The sequence below is a fragment of the Lycorma delicatula genome, chromosome 7 (genome assembly GCF_047948215.1).
Source record: "Lycorma delicatula isolate Av1 chromosome 7, ASM4794821v1, whole genome shotgun sequence".
NCBI lineage: Eukaryota > Metazoa > Arthropoda > Insecta > Hemiptera > Fulgoridae > Lycorma > Lycorma delicatula.
The window spans coordinates 116,975,029-116,999,215 of record NC_134461.1 but is presented as its reverse complement, the minus strand read 5'-3'; the positions used below and the strand labels follow the sequence as shown (position 1 = coordinate 116,999,215).

At 28.0% G+C, this 24,187-nt stretch overlaps 1 protein-coding gene across 1 annotated transcript in view; it reads right to left on the bottom strand.

Annotated features, from left to right (window-relative positions):
• Positions 1–24,187, bottom strand: part of ss (aryl hydrocarbon receptor spineless) — a 678,242-nt gene that overhangs the window by 104,349 nt on the left and 549,706 nt on the right. Inside the window, exon 4 of the mRNA XM_075370601.1 lies at positions 15,812–15,901. Coding sequence (XP_075226716.1) covers positions 15,812–15,901 — 90 coding nt within the window. The remainder of the gene's footprint in view (positions 1–15,811; positions 15,902–24,187) is intronic.

The following is a 24,187-nucleotide window of genomic DNA, read 5'->3' as shown; positions in this document are numbered from 1 at the left end:
TTAGTGTTGAATATTTGCTTTATTTCTTTTGGCGTTTCTTTTTCCTCTTTAGCCTCCGGTAATTAACTTTCAAATAAAACTGCAGAGGATGATATGTATGAGTGTAAATGAAGTGTAATCTTGTACAGTCTCAGTTCGACCATTCCTGAGATGTGTGGTTAATTGAAACCCAACCACCAAAGAACACCGGTTTACACGATTTAGTAATCAAATCCGTGTAAAAATAACTGACTTTATTAGGACTTAAACGTTGGATCTCTCGACCTCCAAATCAACTGATTTAGGAAGACGCGTTCATCAGTAGACCAACCCGGTGGGTTTATTTCTTATGTCCTGGCATGATAATGTGTAATGTAATATACCCGTATATTAATTTCGGTGAAGAATTTTATGAGAAATCAATGACACACTGCTCATTTTTGTAATTTGCAGGAAATAAATAATTAAAAAATGGGTTAAGAGCATGTTTATATTATTTTCCGAATGATATGAGTTTTATCAGACAGCATTAACAGTATTTGTAATAGTCTATAGTAGACTGACGTGGAATTTCGTGGTGAAAGTAAGGAATTAATTTTTGTTTGAATATACATACACAGTATATTTTTTTACGTTTTCAAAACACTGTTATTTAATATATAATCTAATAAATAAAAACTCAGATAAAAATTATGTTTATTTTTATGTTTATGTATTCCAAATTGCTTATATTAATTATAATATTAAAATATAAAGGATTTTTATTTAATAGTAATAATAATTATTATTATTTATTTCCTAATAATTATTTATTAATATATTTATTTATTGTTCAGTTATATTTAGTATACGCATACAAGTCGCATTTAATGTTGCTGTTAAATTGTATATGAGACATACAAAAACACTGGCTACTGTTAACGTTATGTTGTAGTGGTAGTAGAAGTAGTAATTTCAGTATAGACTGTCGGTTACGTATTTGTGTTTTGTGTGTGCCGACCACACAGAACATGCTCTTTTAACTTGATTTAGAACGGCGGCCTGCCAGTTATACCTTGTAGCACATTCATTGCGGTCCCACACAATGCAAAACCCCGGTTGATATGATGTCTCATTATTCATAATCTGCATAATAATTGTGCTTTGCTACCTTTCTTTATCTATTTTTATCTATCTCCGTCTTTTTCTACGTCTTCTCAATCATTTCTTTCACCACCCTGTTTAAATTGTTCAGCTTCTGTAACAAATCCACTTCTGGTATACCGGTACGTTTTAAATTTCATTTTAATGTATTATTATTTTTTTATGCATATTAAATTGAAAATAAATTATAACAGTTTTTTAATATATTCAGTAACATAATTCCGTTTTTATTAGGTCGCCAGCTGTATTAAATTCCTACCTATAAGCAAATATTTACCTAAAAATGTAATTTAAATAAAATAAAAAAACAAAAATTTTTTTATAGATAAACAAAATCTTTTTTAACGTAATAAGACAATTTATTTGAAGCTTTATATTTATACCGAATCATTAGAATACAAAAAAAATTATCTAACAGCTGCATTTCGCCTACATGCTAATATCAAATTTAAACTATAAATAAATTACGATTAGCAACAACCGATTAAGAAATAACGGTTTTAATTAAATTATCGAATTACTTCCTAGTTGCAGAAACATTTTCTCCATTTCTTTATATCGCAACGAAATTTTTAAATCACATCAATCTGGAGTATTCAAGAGTTCCTGTCAAGCTTAAAAGTTTATGAATACATGAAAAAAAAGCATTGTAAAATAATATAGTGTTCCTAAAATGGTGGGCTGGCTGTACTTTTCCGGGTTCTAGATGTAAAACTAAACAAAAAATATCTTTAAGGAAAATGGAAATTTCTCCTTTATTCTCACCCTGCTCGTCATTTGTCCCCTATTTTATTACTTTTATATAAAAATGTATATTTCAAGTTCAGATAGACGAATCACATTTATATTTAATAAGCGTTCTAGTAATAAAGTTTTAAAATTATCAAAATATCAGGAATTAAAATACCTTCGCAAAAAAAAAAAAAAATTGCGGCCATGTTTATTTTTCAATCCGTTATATCTCCATAAATATTAATTTTATCATAATTTATGTTATTTTTAAAAATATTAAACCCTTTATTTTGAACAAAATGACATTTTATTATTTAAAATCGGTTAAAAAATAGCCAAGTTATGGGAGAAAATTGGTGTTGTAATTTTGTTATAATTATTAGTCTAATAGGGTGAGAAAATTATTACTTAATTTGATACTAATTTATGTTACTAGAATTAACAATAAATAAAAACAATCGAATTCAACGTAAAGCGGAGGACATGAAAACAGACACAAAATTTCATCAATTTTCTTCTATAACTCGACCATTTTTTAACAGATTTAAAAAATAAAACGTAATTTTTTTCAAAATAAACAAATAACATAAATTTTGATAAAACTAATATTTATGAAGAAATAACGGATTGAAAAATAAACATGGCCGCCATTTTGTAATTTGAGAAGGCCGCCAAATTTTGTATCAAAATTACGTAATGTTTTAAAGATATTTAATTTTAAAATGAATAATGTAAACCCTAAATAATTTTAATTATTTTTAACTAAACATTTTATTAGACCATCGGCCTAATTTTCCATTTAAAATTTAACTAAACATTTACTTTTAAAATAATTCCATAAAAATTACGTTTCTACGGTAACTAAAAATTATTTGTAATTGTAATTTGCCCGCATTCAAACAGCACTAAATATAAATTTAGAATCAATAAGAATAAATATTTATAAAACAAATTATTTGAATAATGTTACTTTTATAACGCCTATAAATTCAATGAAAATCATTACCTAATATTTAAAAGAGCTATTGTTGGCATTCCCATACGGAACTATTTATTATAATGTTTTTAGATTTAAGGAAGTGAATTTCATAAAAAATTAAATCCAGGGAATAAATACCAATAGAGTTACTTTTATACGGATTTGAATACTAGTTCATGGATACCGGCGTTCTTTGGTGGTTGAGTTTAAATTAACCACACATCACAGAAATGTTCGACCTGAGACTGTACGAGACTAAACTTCGTATATATTTATACATATCATCCTCTTATGTAGTACCTTACGGTGGTTCCAGAGGCTAAACAGAAAAAGATGAAATAAATACGAATGCAGTAATAAAAAAATTTAGATGAAAATAGAGTTAAAAGAAAAATGAATTAATAGCTTTAGAAAATTGTTTGGAAGAACAAAATTTATCAAACATTAATGGATGATCATTATTAAGTTACAGACCCAGAATTTGTATACAAGGAATTTTTGTAGTCTAAAGTTGACCAATATTTAAAGCTTAGTTTTCAATTAGAATTATTGCGATACAATTCTATCAAATAAAATTGGTGTTATCACCAAAATTAAAAGTTGTACATTTAAAATAAGTAGTGTTTATAAAACGGATCTATGTGCAAGTTACAACGCGCGCGCGCGCACGCGCACACACACACACATTATGCACAGAGAGAGTGGATTTATAATTATTTTTTTTAAAAACCCATTTTTTAATCAACATTCCCAATGAAAATGATTCGAGCATTAATATGGAATTTTAGGATCACAATTTGAAACTAGTTAAAATTCTGTAGTGCTAACCTTGTAGTGTAAGATGTTTTTAAATAATTTAACAATTTAGATGTTAAAAGTCATTTCAAAGATTATATATATATATTTTTTTTTTTAAAGCTATATTTATTTATTTTAAATAATATTTTCCTTAAAATCTTCTTCAATAAGCACCAAAAAATGTAAATTTCTCCTTCGTTCTCCCCCTGACCGCCATTTTGTTATTTTTATATAAAATTATATACCTGAAGTTCGGGATGGACAAATCACATTAATATTTGATAAGCGTCTTTTTAGTAAAGTTTTTAAATTACAAAATTACAAATTTTGGCGGCCTTCTCAAATAACAAAATGGCGGTCAGGGGGAGAACGAAGGAGAAATTTACATTTTTCCTAAGGATATTTTTTGTTTAGTTTTACAAGTAGAATCTGAAAAAGTATAACGAGACCACCATTTTAGAAAGCGTATTTTTTCACACTTTATTTGATTAATCTACCATCTGATGGTTTAAACAAAAGTTGTACGAATCCGTCAAGAAGATACCAGTTATTTAAAAACGACTTTTAAAAGTCGTTCTTTTATTTCGAGAAAAATATGAATCAGTGTCCAATAAAAATGAAAATAATAATTAAAATTTACCCAAAAATAGAAGTAAAAATGTTGTTCAAGAATAGTCTAAGCAAATAATGAATCTTATGTTGAGGTACTGTGATTAATCGGGTAAAACAAATTTGTATATTATATTTTTTGTCTAAACAGAAAAGAACTAAAAAGTACTGAACGAGTTATTTACGGATCTTTTATAAAAATCAGTAAATAAGCTCACTTCTTAAAAAAAAGAAAAAAGTTATTTAAGTACAGATATTAAGTTATTTAAGGATTTTATACACATTTTAGAATCTTCCAATCAGTTCTTACTTTCCTTTAAATAAGTAGCTCTGAAACAACAATGATTAATTGAAGACTGGTGAATTGGCGAGCCGACGGGATGTATGATTGGGGTTAATAAAAAATTTAAAAAATTACCATAATATAGATAATAATAATTGAAAAGGAAATTAATCATTTTTGGTGCTTATTGAAGAAGAAGGAAATATTATTTAAAATAAATAAATATAGCTTTAAAAAAAAATATATATATATATAATCTTTGAAATGACTTTTAACATCTAAATTGTTAAATTATTTAAAAACATCTTACACTACAAGGTTAGCACTACAGAATTTTAACTAGTTTCAAATTGTGATCCTAAAATTCCATATTAATGCTCGAATCATTTTCATTGGGAATGTTGATTAAAAAATGGGTTTTTAAAAAAAATAATTATAAATCTACTCTCTCTGTGCATAATGTGTGTGTGTGTGCGCGCGCGCGCGTTGTAACTTACACATAGATCCGTTTTATAAACATTACTTATTTTAAATGTACAACTTTTAATTTTGGTGATAACACCAATTTTATTTGATAGAATTGTATCACAATAATTCTAATTGAAAACTAAGCTTTAAATATTGGTCAACTTTAGACTACAAAAATTCCTTGTATATAAATTCTGGGTCTGTAACTTAATAATGATCATCCATTAATGTTTGATAAATTTTTCTTTTAACTCGATTTTCATCTAAATTTTTTTATTACTGCATTCGTATTTATTTCATCTTTTTCTGTTTAGCCTCTGGAACCATCGTAAGGTACTACATAAGAGGATGATATGTATAAATATATACGCAGTTTAGTCTCGTACAGTCTCAGGTCGAACATTTCTGTGGTGTGTGGTTAATTTAAACTCAACCACCAAAGAACGCCGGTATCCATGAACTAGTATTCAAATCCGTATAAAAGTAACTCTATTGGTATTTATTCCCTGGGTTTAATTTTTTGTGAAATTCACTTCCTTAAATCTAAAAACATTATAATAAATAGTTCCGTATGGGAATGCCAACAATAGCTCTTTTAAATATTAGGTAATGATTTTCATTGAATTTATAGGCGTTATAAAAGTAACATTATTCAAATAATTTGTTTTATAAATATTTATTCTTATTGATTCTAAATTTATATTTAGTGCTGTTTGAATGTGGGCAAATTACAATTACAAATAATTTTTAGTTACCGTAGAAACGTAATTTTTATGGAATTATTTTAAAAGTAAATGTTTAGTTAAATTTTAAATGGAAAATTAGGCCGATGGTCTAATAAAATGTTTAGTTAAAAATAATTAAAATTATTTAGGGTTTACATTATTCATTTTAAAATTAAATATCTTTAAAACATTACGTAATTTTGATAATCAATTCATAAATAGAATATTGTTTGATTTATTCATTATTATTAAAAAAAATAACCAATTCTTTTAAATGTATAACATACAAATGAAAAAAACCCTATACATGATTTAAGAAAAAAGAGTGATCATTTACTTAACAGTCAAGAAAAATAAGTGACTGAACAAGCTAAGAAGAAACCAAACAGGTAATGAAGACGTCTTTCTTCCCAATTCTTTTGTATGATTTACAAAAACTGACCTTAGTATGACCCCCGCCAGGGATTGTTTGTTTCTCTTGATTGCCCACGATTTATAGCTCAGTCGAACCGATATCATACGTGTATTGCCCAAAAGGAACTTTTCTATCTTCATTAATATAGAAGGAGAATAAAATTTATATATTATACGCATTCAGAATAGCTTTATACCAAATAAGTAGTATAACACTCTAATAAGCTGTTAAGGTTTGATGTATTTAGTATAAAAAAAGTAGATTATTGGTCTGAAAGTATTTTTTTAATTTTTGATTAAGCTCGTGATTTTTAACAAAGTAAATTAGATATTTTTTAAATGAAATAATATCTAACTAAATAAAATATTTTATTAATAGCGATTTTAAATATAAATCGCCCACCATTCCTAAGAGTTCAGTTACAATTTTATTTTCAACTATGATTTTTTCCGTATTGTTCCATATAGTGTAAAAAGTCTTAATTAGTATCCCGAAGTGGATTTAAATATTTTCAATTGATTAAAATACGCCGGCCTCCGTGGCGCGAATGGTAGCGTCTCGGCCTTTCATCCGGAGGTCCTGGGTTCGAATTCCCGTCCGGAATGGCATTTTTACACACGCTACAAATCATTCATCTCATCCTCTGAAAATACCTAATGGTGGTCCCGGAGGTTAAACAAACAAAAAAAAAATTTGATTAAATTATAACTCATTAGCTTTGAATAAAAATGTATTATATTTACTGCTAATAGACCCGGCAATGCTTCCCTAATTGCTATATATATATATATATATATATATATATATATATATAGAGAGAGAGAGTGAGAGAGAGGTGAAAGAGAGAAATGGTGACGGTGTATAAGGGAAATAATTTTATTCGGTTCTGGATTTTTTCTTTAAAAATTCAGAATTTTTAATGGAAAATATCAAACTGAGTACAAAAAAAAGTAGTAGACTTAAAAAGAATAGGGATATAAATAAATAAAACTTCTAAAACGAAAAAAGGAAATCATAAACAAACACTAACTACAGTAAATTTACAAGGAGAAAACAAGTTTAACAGTGTGAAAAAATTAAATTTAATAAAAATATGCGCTTTTTTACATTGTGTAATATATGTGTAATTTTATTGTAAAAAAATAAATATGTTAAATGACTTTTGTTTTGACCGAGAAGATATTATTTAATATCCCTCTAACTGCTCATCCATTAACGAATTTTGGTTGTGTATTTGTTTAATATCTCTTTAGGATATAACCGTTTTAGCTTTCTAGACATCTCACTGTTATAAAGAAGGTTTGAACTTTACTAGTTCTCTTTTATATGTGCCGATGATAGACTGCTTCATATACTGTTAACGCTACGTATTAGAGTGTTACATAAACGCCAAGGTGAGTTTGTGAAAATTCAAAATGATTTTTGAGTCGATACATCTCAAAGCTGACCAAATCAGGTTTAAGAATTATTTTTTACAATAATAATTTATTATTCAGAGGAAATTTTTATTTTTATTTTTGTTGAATACTCGATAAAGCTTTTGTGCATATTTTAATTGAATTCGTCTATTAAATACAGGTCGCATTCAGTAAAGATATCGGTCTAATTATTGGCCAAGATATCTAACACGTATCAGATTATACAGATTTGTACATTTTTATAAACATTACCGTGAATGCCAATATTCTCCCGTGAATGTCGACACATAACAAATACGTCGGTGAAAGACCGAAATATTTGCTTATTCGGACCTTTACCGATATATGTCGACAAACAAAGATAAGCTCTGTTAGGGGTCGAAACGACAACAACAAATTACAAAAAAAAAATCACCCAATACCAATGTCTTAGATACGTAGATTACGAGAAATCCTCGTAAAAAAAAGGAAGTTTAAATGTAAGCCAGACATAGACATAACCTACGCACACTTCGTTCGCTAACCTCGTCTAATTAACGTTGAATATACAAATTATATCATTCTTCATCACTGTAGGCGATTAATCAAATTTACCGCATTTATAAAAAAAATTATTCAAATTTTCAACATTTTATAGATTGAAAGGGCCAATTAGGATTTACAGAGTATGTTAACTGCATGGATGAACGATAACGATAAAAATGATTAGATGGTTTGTCCTTTGTCCATTTTTTTTAATATTAATATTTTTATTCAACTTTCACCATCAGCATACCGAATTCGGTGAATTTGATTAATCACCTCCAATGTTGGAGAATAACATATGTAATTTGTATATTTATCGTTAATTAGACGAGGTTAGCGAGCGAAGCGAGACAAGGTTATATCTGGCTTAAATTTACTTCTTTTTTATGAGGGTTCTTCGTAATCTATTTACCTTAGAGACTGGTATTGGGTGATTTTTTTTTTAATTTCTACTTGTCGTTTCGACCCCCACCATAGCTTATCTGTGTTTGTCGACATATACTGGCGATGATCTGAATGTATAACATAAAATAAGTAAATATTTAGGTCTTTCACCGATATATTTGGTATGTGTCGACATTCACGGAGAATATCGGCATTCACCAGATATCGGTATTTCACGGTAATATATAATATAAAATATACGGTGTAGTAAGTAAAACAAAACTGATTTGGACATCACATGACTTCCTTGTACGGCTATTAAATTACACATTAATTATAATAAATTTTTTTTTACAATCAGATTAATAATTATTAATAAATAAATATATTTAAATTAAAAAAAAGGAGATGAAGTCTGACTGGAACCGATGTGCCTTATCCCTGTAAGATCCAAATAGTTCACTAATTAAAATTTTATTTGGCTGTAACTCTGGAACTAATGAAAATAAGTACCACTTATGATATGTCGTTGAAAAGCTCTTAATTTGGGCTTATTACTGCAGTTAAGATTCAAAATTCAATTTTTTTTGGATTTTGGGCTTTTTTTGGACATTTTTGGTTCAGTCGATTGCAGTCAAAACGGGAGGCGCACAACTAGATGCTACAAACAGTCAAATCCAAAATTTCAACATCCTATGGCTAATCGTTATTGAGTTACGCGAAATACGTACAGACGTCACTCCGAAACTAGTCAAAATGGGTATTCCCGTTGAAATCTGAAAACCGAAATTTTCCGCGATCACAATACTTCCTTTACTTCGTACAAGGAAGTAAAAAGCTTAAAATAATTTTGGAGGGGGAGAAAATATTTCAATTTTTTTCATTCTAAAAAAATATATTATATATTTATATAAATATTTTTTACAAAAAACTTAACTAAAATTAACGTGAAAAGCGTGACGTGTCGTCATAATGTGAGATGATCAGTTAGGTTAGTGTCTATCCAATCAAGTAAGTAGCACGCGACATGACGTCATGATTTTCTATGCATGAATGGTCGTGCGGAACTGAAACAAAATACAGTATATAAATATATAAACCTCTGTATACTCGTATTTATATATTATCTGTGCGTGAGTTACTCGGATTGGTAAATAATAATTGATATTGTGACACGTCCTAGCATTTATTTGTCATCATTTTTTAGAATATTAAACCATGCTGAGATGCCAATTGTAGTTGTAACACGCGATGGTAGAAAACATTCAATATTTATGATATTTGATTTCTTTCTTTAACTCTCGTCTTGTATATTTTATAAAATTGTTAAATTATTAATAAAGTGTTCTAAGAATATTGTATATTTATTTTTTTAATTTAATTTACAAGAAAAAGAAAAATTGTTAAATTTATGCTGTCTATTTCTGATTTAGCTGTATCAATCAATACTTCTGCGGCTAAATCTTTATGACGAAATAGAGGCATCGTTTTGTTATACATATCATTAATGTAATGTCATAGCGAGTTAACGGCTTCGATTAAAAAAGATTTCTTAAACCGTTGGAAATTTGTTTTTGTTGAGTATTAAGATCAATCTAAACTTTCCCATTTAATGTACCGGATGGGTTAAAAATCAAGTTTCTCCAATTATTAAAAGAAAAGATTAATAAAAAGAGTTGAACAGAAAAATATTTTTATTATTATTGATACATATTTAATACGCAACAAAGAAATTATATTGAATTGTTTGTGTTTTTAATTAATACTGTATGCATTAATTGCTATATTAAGAATAATTGATGCTTTGTGGTGCAAGAAATATACACAAAAAATCTGATGTGAACACCGCGTAACTTCCTTGTACGCCTATTAAATTACATATACACGTTTAAAAAAAAAAATGAAAAGTACATAAAGTTTTATTTCATTAATAACTTTTTTCATATTTATTTATTTTTATTGTTCTTATTAATCATCGTAAAAACGAAAGAAGTCTGATTCGAACCGATGTGTATTCCCCTAGTAAGGGCCAAATATTTCATTAATTAAAATTTTATTTTTTTATAACTCTGGAACCAATGAAAATAAGTACCATTTATGATATATCGATGAAGTTATGAGAGATACAAACGTACGTAAAGACATCACGCCGAAACTAGTAAAAATGTTTTCAGGGATGGTCAAAATGAATATTTCCGTTGAAATCTGAAAACCGAAATTTTTCGCGATTACAGTGTATATCCTTGTACTTCGTAAAAGAAAGTAAAAAGGACCATATCTATGCGTTCTATCTAAAATCACAGATCAATGAAGATGTTATTATACAGACTAAGATTTAAAAAAATATATTTAAACATGTTTTTTTTTACAGTTCTACAGTACCAAATTTAACGATTTTTGCGTTCTAAACTTTTTCTTCAGTAGACATTTTTCTGAGAAAAACTACGTAGCTAATTCTTAAGAGTTGAAATTATCGGATGAGAGTCTTTTATAAAATAAATCCTACGACCCAGAAACCTAGAAAGTACTTGTCAAAATTTGAAATCATATTGTTATGGATTGGTAACAGACAACACTTCATTATTCCTATTCATAAACTTGAAATACTCTTCGAAAATATTATGCATCTACTCCCCCTAACATTAATTCAATTTAACATCAATTCAGACCAAGTAGTATTAGCTCAGAAATCAATTTGTACAGTCTTTGTTTACAAAAAATCGATACAGAAATCTTTTTTTAAAAAAGTATTTTACAAAAAAAAGCTGACAGCAAAGTCAACCTTGGCATTTTTTTTTAACCTCCGGGACCATCGTTAGCTACTTGCTTCAGAGGGTGAGATGAATGATTTGTAGGGTGTGAAAATTTCATACCTGACCGGGATTCGAACCCGGGACCTCCGGATGAAAGGCCGAGACGCTACCACTCGCGCCACGGAGGCCGGCAATTGGTTATTTATTCTTATATAGTGGAAAAATAATGATAAATGAAAATGTTAAAAGACTAAAAAAGACTCTCCCATCTCCAAAATCACCTTCGAACAAAATTTCCTGATTTGTCTAGGTTTTTTCTATGTTAAATAGAAAACAAAAAACTCCAAAATCACCTTTCAAGAAATTTTTTTCATTTGTCTACGTCTATTATGTTAAATGAAGAAACTAAAAAAAATTCACTGAAAAATGTACATGTACAACCTTAAAAATGTAAAAAAGTTACCTAGAATTTATTTTTTGGTGGTGGGGTGAGTTATAATGAAATTTCATTGTAATATTATTAGTATTAAGATAAAATTTTACCAATATAAAAAAAAATTCTGTTATGCAGTAAATAAAAAGATAGCTTTTTCGATTCAAGCAACGTGCTTATAAGCTCAAGCAATGAGCTCAATAAAGTGGGGATTACGCTTGCAAAATTTTGAAAAAATTTCCTAAAGAATTTATCTACTCCACCCCCTGGAGATATTGATCCCAAAATTTTACCAACAAATTGCCGCGTTTACTCAAGTCTATGTGCCAAATTTCATCAAAATCGGTTTATTCACTCAAAAGTTATTAAGCATCAAACGCCAACATAACTACAAAAATTACCCTCTTTTTCTTTTTTTTTCGGTTTTCTGGATTATGAAACGTCGAGATATGCAAAAAAACCCAACCCCTCAATTTATGGCTGATTACAGATTTTCTTTTTTGCATCATAAGTCTAGAGTCCCATCTGTAATCAATTTCCTGCATGTCTTGATCTGGTGACAACTGTTTGTTATCCGGTACCACAACTCGTCGACGACATTTCCTGGAAGCGGAGGAACGAATACTCTATCTTTAACGTCTATCAGATTTAACGTCTAACGCTATCTTTAACCCCATACAGAGAAGTCCATTGGAGTTAAATCAGACGATCGTGATCGTCGGACGATGATAATGTGGTGATTTGTTGGAAAATGAATAATGAGCCCATATACTGTTGTAATTGTGACATTAGATAATATCAAGTATGTCCAGGTACGATATTAGAAGACAAAATAGAGTAACTATGGTAACTAAATTACACAGGCCTTTGAAGAGGAATACTTAACAACTATTTCCGTTACTATGGTGACAAAGATTAATTTAATTTTTAATTTTTCTTCTTTAATGAATATTTTTAAATGATAACTTCACCCTCTAGAGTTTCGGTTTACGGCTTAAAAACTTTTCCTGGGATAACCCTCCAAATTTGAAAGCAATCGGTCGGTTGGTTTTAGCGTGATGATAGAACATACAAATAAACAAAGAGACAGAAAAACAAACAAACTTTCAAATAAGATTATAATCACTAATTTAGGTAATACATTTAATAAGTAGACAGACGAACAAATTACACTTTTTTTAAATTCTCAAAAGAAACAGAAAATTACTATAATTTTTTCGCAAGTCTCTATTTACAAAAATATTATTAAAAGGAAAATAAATTATGTAATGAAGGGGTTAAATCAAAAAGCATACGAACGTAAGCTACTGGTCTGCTAAAATTTAAAGTTAAATAATTATGTAGGTCTAAGTGAATTAATAATAACTTAAGCAAGTAACTAAAAAAAAAGGACCTTGTCTTAATAGTAATAAATTAATTTTACTCCGCGTGATTAGTCTTTTGTTTTATACTTCCTTTTATATTATGTTAAAGAAAGCGGTAATCGTTTGTAATTATTCAATTTACTCGTTACAGTACCGCTCTTTATAAAAACCATACTGATAATTGTTCTACTTTCCGATCATTTACAATTTTTTTATCCTTCTAAATATTATATTTAATTAATTAATATCATTTTTATCTTATGACATCATCATGTTATGTTATATAATTTTAAAAATTTAAGTAATGAGTAATTGTCTTTTTAATTGATGTTACATTTCTTTTTTTTATTAAAATTTGACTAAATCGTTAATAAAGAAAATATTAAAAAACCAAAATTTTGTTATTCTAAAATAAAGGTCTATATAATGTAATAAAATACTTTTTCTTTCATCATAATTTTAGTTTTACTAGAACTTAATTTGGCGAAAACCTAACCAGATTTACAGGTCTTACTGGTAAATATATACATATATATTAAAAAAAAATCAGCCACAGTTATGTAACAATAAACCATGTGGTTAAAAAATAGAATGTGTTCTTTTTTTTATAATTTCATAGAAAAACCAACAAAAAACATAATTTATACTATTATTATCATCATCGTATTCTATTTAATATTTAGAAGGTTATATTTTCTTACCTGAAAAAACCATAGAAAATTTTTGAATGTTCTTATTTTTTTACGTTTTATAACAAATCTGTAGATATTAATGAAAACAGTACATTACATTTATTTAATACAACAATACTATGATAAAAATAAACTTATATATAACAAAAAATTGGTAAGATTAATTTTTCTAAAATTTATTTTTACACATTGATTTATTGATTGTTATTGATTCAGTTTCTATGGAAATGGATATTGATTTATTAACATAATTTATCATAGTTAATTTTTGTTTTGTTTAGATAACAAGTTTGAAGAAATACTGAAGTATGTGAGAAAATTTTAAATTGAAGAAAGAAATAGTAAAAGAAAAATAATTTACTTTAAAAGGTGAAAACGATGTGTCTCATCATTATCACAAGCTAACAAATAAGTATATACATAAAACATGTCGTGAGAATTCATAATCAACACCCAGCAAAAACTATTGAAGATAAATTTATGAAAATTTGTTAACACTTTTGTTATATAAGTAAAAAGATTTTTTGAAATTTCGAGTTTAAAGGATCAAAATGGAGGAAGATGAAATTACTATTTTTTTCTTTTTTTTTAATTTCTCCATAAGAAAGGAAGATATCAAATTGATTTTTGGTTTGTATAATATTCATGTTAAGATTTAAAAACGAATTTTTAGATATTTCAAATTTCATCTTGAAAGAGGTGAAGAGAGGTAAAAAAAATTGAATAATGATTAGTAATTTACCCCATTTTCGACTTTACCAAAAAACCGAGATAGATATTATTCACTCGATTTGGGCTTGCAAATACTTTTCAGATATATATATATATATATATATATATATATATAAACCATTTTCGTTTTTTTTGCCGCAATGTTTAAATCATAAGTAAATTTGAATACAAAATAATAATACAGAGGGGTTTCCATCTAAATTCCCTCAAAGAATCTGGCCAGGCGGCAAGGGTGACCGAAGAGAGGGCCTGACCGGCCAAACATTTCTTGACCTCGACGGAAAACGCAAAAAACCATATAACGCGGGCGAAGCCGCGACATTATTATATAATGTCGAAAAACATTGCTTTACTAATTAATAGAATAATGGCTTTTGAAATGATGAGATAGAAAAATTAAGCCGGTCGAGTGATTTGAAGTGAAACGTATTTAAGAAGAAATGACGATTAGAGTAGAATATTTTTTTGTTATGGCTTCAACAGGTCGATGGAAATTGGTAGCATATGAAAAAATGCCATGCCTGACTCGGATTCGAACTTAGGACCTTCGCCACAAAATGCCATGATGCTACCTAGTCAGTCAATTTTTTATTACAGATCTACTATTAAAAATACAATTCATATTCTAATCATAATAGTTATTAATATTAAATAACGACGTTAAGATCTAGTTAAAAATCTAACAAAAGATATTAAGCTTCTTTAGAATTAAATAGTCATTTTATTGGTTTAATAGTGCTGAGGGGTGGGATAATAATGTCACGGTATTGTTGATTGCGGTCTAATAGTAACTGCTAAGCTGAAATCTTCATATTTTCATCTTAAAATCAAAATCCAACAAGGATCACTGATCTCTTCAAAAAATTTTAAATTTAGGGTAATATTTTTTTTGTAATGATTTAATATAGATACTTTTATACAAATCATAATCCTGAGTGACACTGATATACTTTTAATTGATACGAGCAGAACAGATATTTATACAAACGAAATCAAACGGTTTTCTTTTTATAAAATGTATTATTCAGGAAATAAATTGACTATCTAACCTTCAGGTACTGGCTTGGTTTTATATAACAGATGGTAAGTTTGCTGAGGTATAAAATTGACAATAAAAGTTGTCAATCAGCCCCCATACATGTGTATTTAATTTTAATCTAAAAATTTAAATAAGCATTAAATAAATTAAATTGAAATTACAAAATCGATAACAAGAAAATTTATGAAAAAATATTAAGTTAGTTCAACTTTATTGTGAAATAATTTTAATAAATTAAAAATAATATACATGTATTCAAACCTATTGTGTTCGGATCGTATTATAACATTAAATGAAAACTAATTTTAAACAAATTTAATGATATACATTATTAACTTACTTGATGGAAGCCGAGGTAACTTTCTATGCTATGCGTTGCGAAGAAGACTTCACCTTCGCATGTGAGTATAAGTAGAAATCCATTCAATGCCTGTTGAAACAGATAACATTATTTAGTAAAAATAACTTTAGCAAAGATATAGCAATAAAAATAAATCTTGACCTATTTATTCATTTTTTATACTGACAACAAAACAATGCGTTTTCGGTGGAATTTCCACATGAATAGATCTTTTATAAAAAATAATTAATTTTATAAATTAAATTTTATATATATATATATATATATATATATATATATATAGACTGAAATTCAGGTGAGGATGAAATTCATATATTAAAATTTAGTGCTATTTGTAAAAGATGATGACGGTTCCTCTGAAAGTGGTTAACAATTTAAAATAAAAAATTAAAATATATTCATATCTTCATTAAGTGAATTCATAGTATTATTTAACGAAAAGCGGCGATAAAATTTATTATAAATATGAAATATATATATAATACATTTTATAATCTATACTAAATATATACATACAGATATATCACGAAGTTTTACCCGGACTTTCATAACCTATTTTACTCGTGAAACACGTGCCATAAAATGTTTCATTTGCGAGTTACGGCTAGTGAAAAATTTCGCTCGGATTTCAGCTACCCTGGTGAAATAAGATACTGAAATTTTTATGGACGTTAATTAAGGTGCAAGGTTAGTGATTTCAGATGATTTTTGAACTGAAAAATCGAAATAAATAGGTAACCGAACAAACAGTATTTGCGTTTTTGATAAGGAGAAAACCAAAAAATTGTGGTAAAAATCTGTTTTTTATGTTTGACGTATAATAATTTTGTTAAATGGGTAATAGATAAATAAAAATTTTAAACTAACTTGTACAGGATTTAATTATAAAGAAAATAGTGTAAGGCAAGTCGAATAAAACAAAGAAAAGGTAAAAAAAATAGAATTCTATTTAGAAAGAGTACATTACTACATTTATCACAAAAGTACTTATTTAATTTAAACAAAAAACAAAATATTTTTTGGTGAAGTGAAAAAAATTATATAAACAAAATGTACTCGTACTGTTAAATATTACTGTCGATAATAATACGATAAATTATTTGATAAATAAAATAACAGCTGAAGAAGAATGCGCAGTTCTATTAGTGTTTAAATCATTCAGTAAGTACATTAAATACGTATAGCGGATACTGTGAAGTGTGCTGTCATTGGGAAAGGTTTTCTGAGAATCTTAATTTGAAAAAGATCGGTTTGCCATTGAAGTAATGCCGTACTTATTTGATGAAATTATTATCGACGCAGTTCAGTCTAGCCCAGACGTCAGTAAATGACGTCTATCGAAGCGGATCGGAGTTTCACATTCAATGGTTTGTAGGACACTTAAAAACAGTTTTATCCATACCATAAACAGCCACTCCACATCTACACTCAAAAGACTATCCGTTTTGCTTGGAGTTGTGCAACTGGTTTAGTCATTTATTTCTATACCTTGTTTTCTATTCGATTTATGGTCGTTTTTACTTCCTTGTACGAAGTAAAGGAACTATTGTGATCGCGAAAAATTTCGGGTTTCAGATATCAAAGGAAATATGACCATCCCTGATTCCATTTTGCCTAGGTTCGGCGTGACGTCTGTACGTAGGTGGTATGTGCGTATGTATCTCGCATAATTGAAAAACATTAGCCGTAGGATGTTGAAATTTTGGTAGGACTGTTGTAACATCGAGTTGTGTACTACCCCTTTTGATGCAATCGACTGGACCAAAAGTGTCCAAAAAAGCCCAATATCAAAAATCTTTGGATTTGGACTTTTTAACTGCAGTCCTTCATTTTCATTGTTTCCAGAGTTATAGCCAAATAATTGAAATATTTGGATCTTACAAGCGGAAGGCACGTCGGTTAACCTACGATAAACATCTACGATATCATAACATCTACGATATCGGTTAAATTACGATAAACATCTAAGTAATTTTTAATAGGCGTACTATGAAGTCATGTGGTGTATACATCATACTTTTTAGTTTAATATTGTTTTTTATTAAAAAAAAAAAATAATAATAAAAAATTTTTAAAGGTAAATATTATAGAAGAATACAGAAGATACAAGAAGTATTTATGGAATGGAATGGAATGGAATGGAATGCAAAGTTGGCGGGAGTTTATTACTATCTACTTTATCGCAGAACCTGGACAGAGTCCCTTGCTGCTGGATGATTCTAATCGGGCTTGGTTTTTAAAAGGGTAATTTTATATCTCGGGTCTAATTTTTACAAGTTTTGTGTATTATTATTTTAGTGAATTTAAGACGGATTTAATTGCATTCCAATCCGTTGTTGAACCAGCGTTATCGAACCCATTTCATGGGCCGACCGCGGAAGGCTAGGCTTATAAAGCCTGTCCTCCCGACGTAATTCCCCTTCAGACCGTCCACTGAAGTCCTTTCGGTGCTAACTCTTAATAGGCTAGCAGGAATACGCCACAACGGGGCACTACCTGTAAGGAGGGAGCAATGCGTCCCCTTTTCCGGAGGAGTCGCAATTGCTGGGTTATTTTATCTTACTGTAAGTTTTGAAAAGGAGAGGTTGTGTAGAAGCTCTTCATCCGCTTCTGGTATGGCTGCCCTTCAGGACGCATCTCTGCTGGGCTCTGTTCCGGACTCCAGTCCGTGATGTTGAGACGAGTGGTGGGTCTTCCTTCTTCTTCATCTTCTTCTTCTAAGTATTTATACAAATAATATGAGAAATAAGAATTTCTTTTCTTTCAATAGTTTTTATGGTGGGAATAATTAAATTTTACGAAAAGATAAGATCCTTCCGAAAATTTTTAATATTTATCAGGCCAGATAGTCGTTATCACAGTAGAGCTTCTCACAGAAAATAATGAAACATGATTTCCTTACTTTCTCTCTATTTCATAAAAAAATGTTTCATTTACTTTTGCTATAGTTTTACTGATATAGAGGAGCAAAAAGTTTAGGCGTCTGTTTATCCTCTGCTGTAAACAGAATATCAGGGAAAAAACGTTTAAGAATGATGACTGAACAAAAATAAATTGTACATTATTATAATTGTACACTATGCCGCTTCTCCTTTCGTTCGTCCATTTTAGATTACAGCTTTCTGTCTTTCCTTTCTGGATCTCTTTTAGAGGTCTTGTTTAACTTGTTTGAACCATTTAACGATCGTCTTGTCACCATTACACATGCAAAAATTCTCTTCGTAAGCCTGTTCCATTCTTGTCAGAAGTCCGTAGAATGGCAGTCTTCGCTGACGTATTCTTCCGTGATTCTATCGTAACACCCGGTAAAGTTCTTCATTCTTCCTTAATTTCCAAATATCGTTAGTTTTCCTGGGCCCTAGGACTTTCCTTAGTATCCGCTTTTCAACAAGTTCCATTTTATCAATTTTCCCTTAATTCGGAACTATGTCGCGTATTAAACCGCTGGTCGGATTCTCGTTGTATAGTGCCTGATCTTGACCATCCTTGAGATTTATTGATCCTGACGATGTTTTCTTACTTCTACATTCCATTTCGTTGAATAACTTCACCCAAGTACCTAAATTTGCTTGCCTTCTTAATTCTTACGACCTCTGTCCGTAACAGATGGTTTCAATTATTGTTGTTATATTTTTTTTTGTAGAGGCAGTTTGTAAGGAGGTTCCATTGAACATTTGTTCTTGACAACTTAAAAGGAAGAACCATTTTTTTTTTAAATTTAAACAGACAATTTGAACAATTTTGCATTATCTTTTTCTTTTTGTTATCATTGCTTAGCAACGAAAAAAATGGTTTCAATTTTATTATTTTTTTTTGTAGAATAAGAATGTAAGGTGATTACATTGAACATTTGTTCTTGACAACTTAAGAGAAGACTTAAAAAAAAAAATGTAAAAAGACAATTTGAAAATTTTTCATTATTATCGTCATTGCTTAGCAACGAATTTTTATAGCAAAATGACACAAATATTTTATTTAAAATTTCATTAGATGTTCAATTACGTTGTCAAATTGATATTTATAATATTTTCATGCAAAAATTAAAGAAAAACGAGATAGTTGACAAATTTGGAGTAAAAATTTATTTTCTTATTTCAGACAGCGTTAGCCACTATGTAGACTTTTTTTACGATATTACTCAAGTTTCATACCTTTTGTGTTTCTTGAAAACAGTTATTTTTCACGTATTCTACGTTTCTATGAGATACTAACAACATCTTGAATAAAAACAAAACATTAAAAAACGTTCACTAAAAACTAAGTAATATTTTTTAATTTCTATTTAAATTTCGTTATTTTAAAGCAGGCGTCAAATTAACAGTTAGTAATGTTTTGTTTGTTGTTTTTAATTGGTGTCGTCTTAAAAAAAAGTCGAACTTTTAACACGTATTGGGTTTTAATACTATATATAAATTAATTTTATTATTTTTCAATACGGTTATTACTACCATCTTCGTTGCATAATTTACATCTAATTTAATTATATTTAACGAACTAAAATTCTGATCAACCGTATAAAATACAATTAATATATACGAGTACTGTTTGTACGTAAATAAATTACTATACAGACTACAAAACGCACGCACGTACGCGCGCACAATCGTAAATTCATAGTGAAGGAATTTAACTCAACTAAAGACCGGTTCAGTCAGTATTAAGTTTATAATTTCAGGTGTCTTGTAAAAAAGAAGGATGTTACAATATTATGCAATAATACTTAACAAATGAACTGTAAAAAAACCACCAACAGAGAGTACATGTAATTCATTAATTTTTTTTTTTAGTTCATATTGTATCCAATTATTAACTTTAAAAAACCTGTTATAATTATAATTTCGGAGAATTTTCAGATTATACTTAAATTTTATTTATATAAATTTTATTTATATAATACAAAAAAAAGTGTATACACTTTATATACGTTTGTGTGTGTATATATATATATTTTTTTTTTTATCAGCAATTACTTTAATTAATCATCTTTATTACACATATTTTTACAGAGATCATTGTTCCATCAAAACGTTTTTTTTTCGTGTAATGTGTGTGTGTATATATATATACATACATGCATTACATTTTTTTTTAACCTCCGGATCCACCGTTAGGCATTTTTCACAGGATGAGATAAATGATTTGTAGCGTGTGTGAAAATGATGCCTGACCGGGATTCGAACCCGGGACCTCCAGATGAAAGGCCGAGATGTTTATTACATTAATATTACACATCAGGGTACGTATTACATACCGTATTTTATTACATATCAATATGTCTTACCATATATTTGTCATCAGGCACTTCTGGTATTAAGAAATCAAAACACTAAACTGCATCCACAATGTTATTTAATTGCCTAATAAAGCTTGTTTTTTATATATTTCAATACAGCATCATTTCATTTACAAGTATATTTTCTGAACCAGTAAATAAGGAATTAAAATATTCTAGAACAGCTTTATATTCGATCTCTGAGGTGGAGTGGTAGCATCTCGGCCTTTCAACCGGAGATCCCGGGTTCGAATCCCGGTCAGGCAAAGCATTTTTTTCATACGCTACAAAATTCCATTTCCATATCCCATACGCAAGCTTCAAGCTTTTATGTGGTGTTACCATCAAGGAGAAAAAAAATTCTGATATCATAAGAACCCGAAAATTATTTACATAAAGATAAAGAAAAAATAGTTTTTTTTTGTTAGAAAAGAAACTGGGAAATTTAAATACTCAGTATAATATCATTAAAAAAATAACTATTTCGTGTCAAAATATAACTCAAAATCAATTAATGATAAAATTAAATTGATTTTTCTGTTAGAAGATTTTACAAAGATTATACATTTTTTAATAAATAAATTAACGAAGAATAGTAGGAAGCTGTTTTGAAAGAAATGCCATTAAGTTTTTTTTCTAATTATAGTTTTTAATCAACAGAAAAAAATTAGCCAAGTAAATAAAAATAAACTTTAAACAAATTTAATTAATTTTAATATATGAATATACACTTCTGAATAATTTAATTATTATTAATAAAAAAAAAAGTAGTTTGTATCACAAAACATAACTTAAAACCGTGTCTACATGATTAAAACTTCCACATAGTTAAAAAACACGCAAAATCTGACTTCTATAATGATAATTTATAGATATGAATTATACTGATATTAGTTAAGAGTATCTAAAAGAAATATATTTAAAAAAATGAAGTAAAATATTCTTTAAAACTCTAAACTTCCTTTCATAACGGTGATATAAACAAAACTCTTAGTTTCATATTTTGATAAGCATTAAAAATAAATAATTATAATAAAAAATTGTTAACTGTTGCTGAATCTTCAATCTGTATTTGAAAAATAGGAAACTTTTAGGAAACCCCCTGTACTACCAATTGCCTATTCTAAAAATAAACTAAAAAATGAATACATTCTTTTGTAATAATAAAAAATACATTCTTTTAAAAAGAAAAATCCTGAAATTGACGCATACGCACGTAACTTCCAAAAATCTCGGAAAACTTTCAAAAGATTTCCTTGACAATAAATTATAAATCCTTAGTACTTTGATCTTTTCATAAATTTAATTTAAACAATAGTTTTCGTTCATACTAGTTTCGGGTTTTAGCAACTTCTCCAAACGCTAGTAAATTATTGTTAATTTTAATATAATTGATGAAGGCATCACTTGTCGAAATAAACTGTTAGACGTTGAAAAAATGTTTAAAATTGATGTTTCATTAAACCGATTTTACTGTATCTATATAGAATTTAACAAACGAATCAAGTATTTCGACGAATTTATAGGAAATAAATAACAAGCACAGTAAAATTAAATCACTAAGCGGAACTTAATAAAATTGATATTAATAGAAAGCTGTGATGTATGAAATCACGGTAATACGTAAACAGTATTATAACAGTAGTATAACAGTGGTAAAGTGACTAGGTAAAATGATTACATTTAATTTCATACAATTTTATTGGTTGTTTAAAATTTATCGGAAAATATCACTTTAATATAAAATTACGTTTAAAAAAGCAACATATTTTTCGGTAATTAAATTTTAACGTGAAGTAATGTATTATGAGATGTTCGTATTTAAGCTTACAATTGTATTATAGAGTTTTATTAGGTAACCCAGATGACAAAGCGAAATATACATTTTTAAACGTCAGTAGAAAGAAAAAGATTATAATAGAACTGATACGACTAGCAGAATTTTTAAGAAATTAAAATAAATAAATATTTGTGATATTTTATGAGAATTTCCATATAAATTTATTTTGTTATACTGTTATTAAAATTTTATTTTAAATTAATAATTTAATTTATAATAATTGTTTTATTATAATTTTATTTTAAATTATTATTCAATTTTTATTTATCTTGATATTCAAATTAAAAAACTGGAAGTAAAAATCATTTTAGTATGCAAACTGATACAAAAAGAAAAAAGATTATCTGTAAAGAACTTAAAAATCAGAGATAGATTATTGTTGTTATCACGGAGTTAGAACTTCGTCGGTAAGAGGCCACGAAGTCAACGAACTACGTTTACAGTTCTAAACATGACTCTAACCGAACAGTGAAATGAAAATGGGGGAAAAAATTAAAATATAAGCGAGGATATTTTCAAAAAATACCTCGAATTTTGTTAGACAACTTTTTTTTTCATTTGATGAACCGCATGACTAGAATATGTCACTTTTTTTAAGGTGATTTTACGAATCGCGTCGCTAGATAGCAGTGTTTGATTGTACTAGGTAGCGTACAAAAACTGGATAATGTACTTAAAATAATAAAGTTTATAAATACTGCAGCTTGTTTTAATAGTAAATGCTGTTATGTAAATGAATGTACTGAAGATGAAATAATTTTTTTAATTCCTATCACTTCATTCAAAAAATAAAAAATAAAAAGTATTAGTTTACAAGAGATTATACTAGTTTTATTAAAAAAAGAATAAATAAAACAGAAATAAATTCGATAGGTAAAATCGAATTTAACGATAAAAATCGAGGGTTAGACTTAAAGTAATAAGTGCAATATTACATCACGGGTTTTCGATTCGTAAAGGCCATTATACTAGTTTTATTAAAAAAGGAAAAATATGGTATGAAGTGATATATGTAATATAATACAGTTCTTATAAATCAATAATAAATACATACAAATGAAATCGGGCCGGTAAGAGTTTTGTAACAAATTTTTCTTTTTTTTGCTATTATATGGAACGCTTGATCATTGTTTATTATCTACTATTGTATATCTACTGTCTATTAAATATATTTAACATATATATTTCTTAAATTTATTTATATTACAAAAATTTTTATTTTTCGATTGGAAGAAATGATATC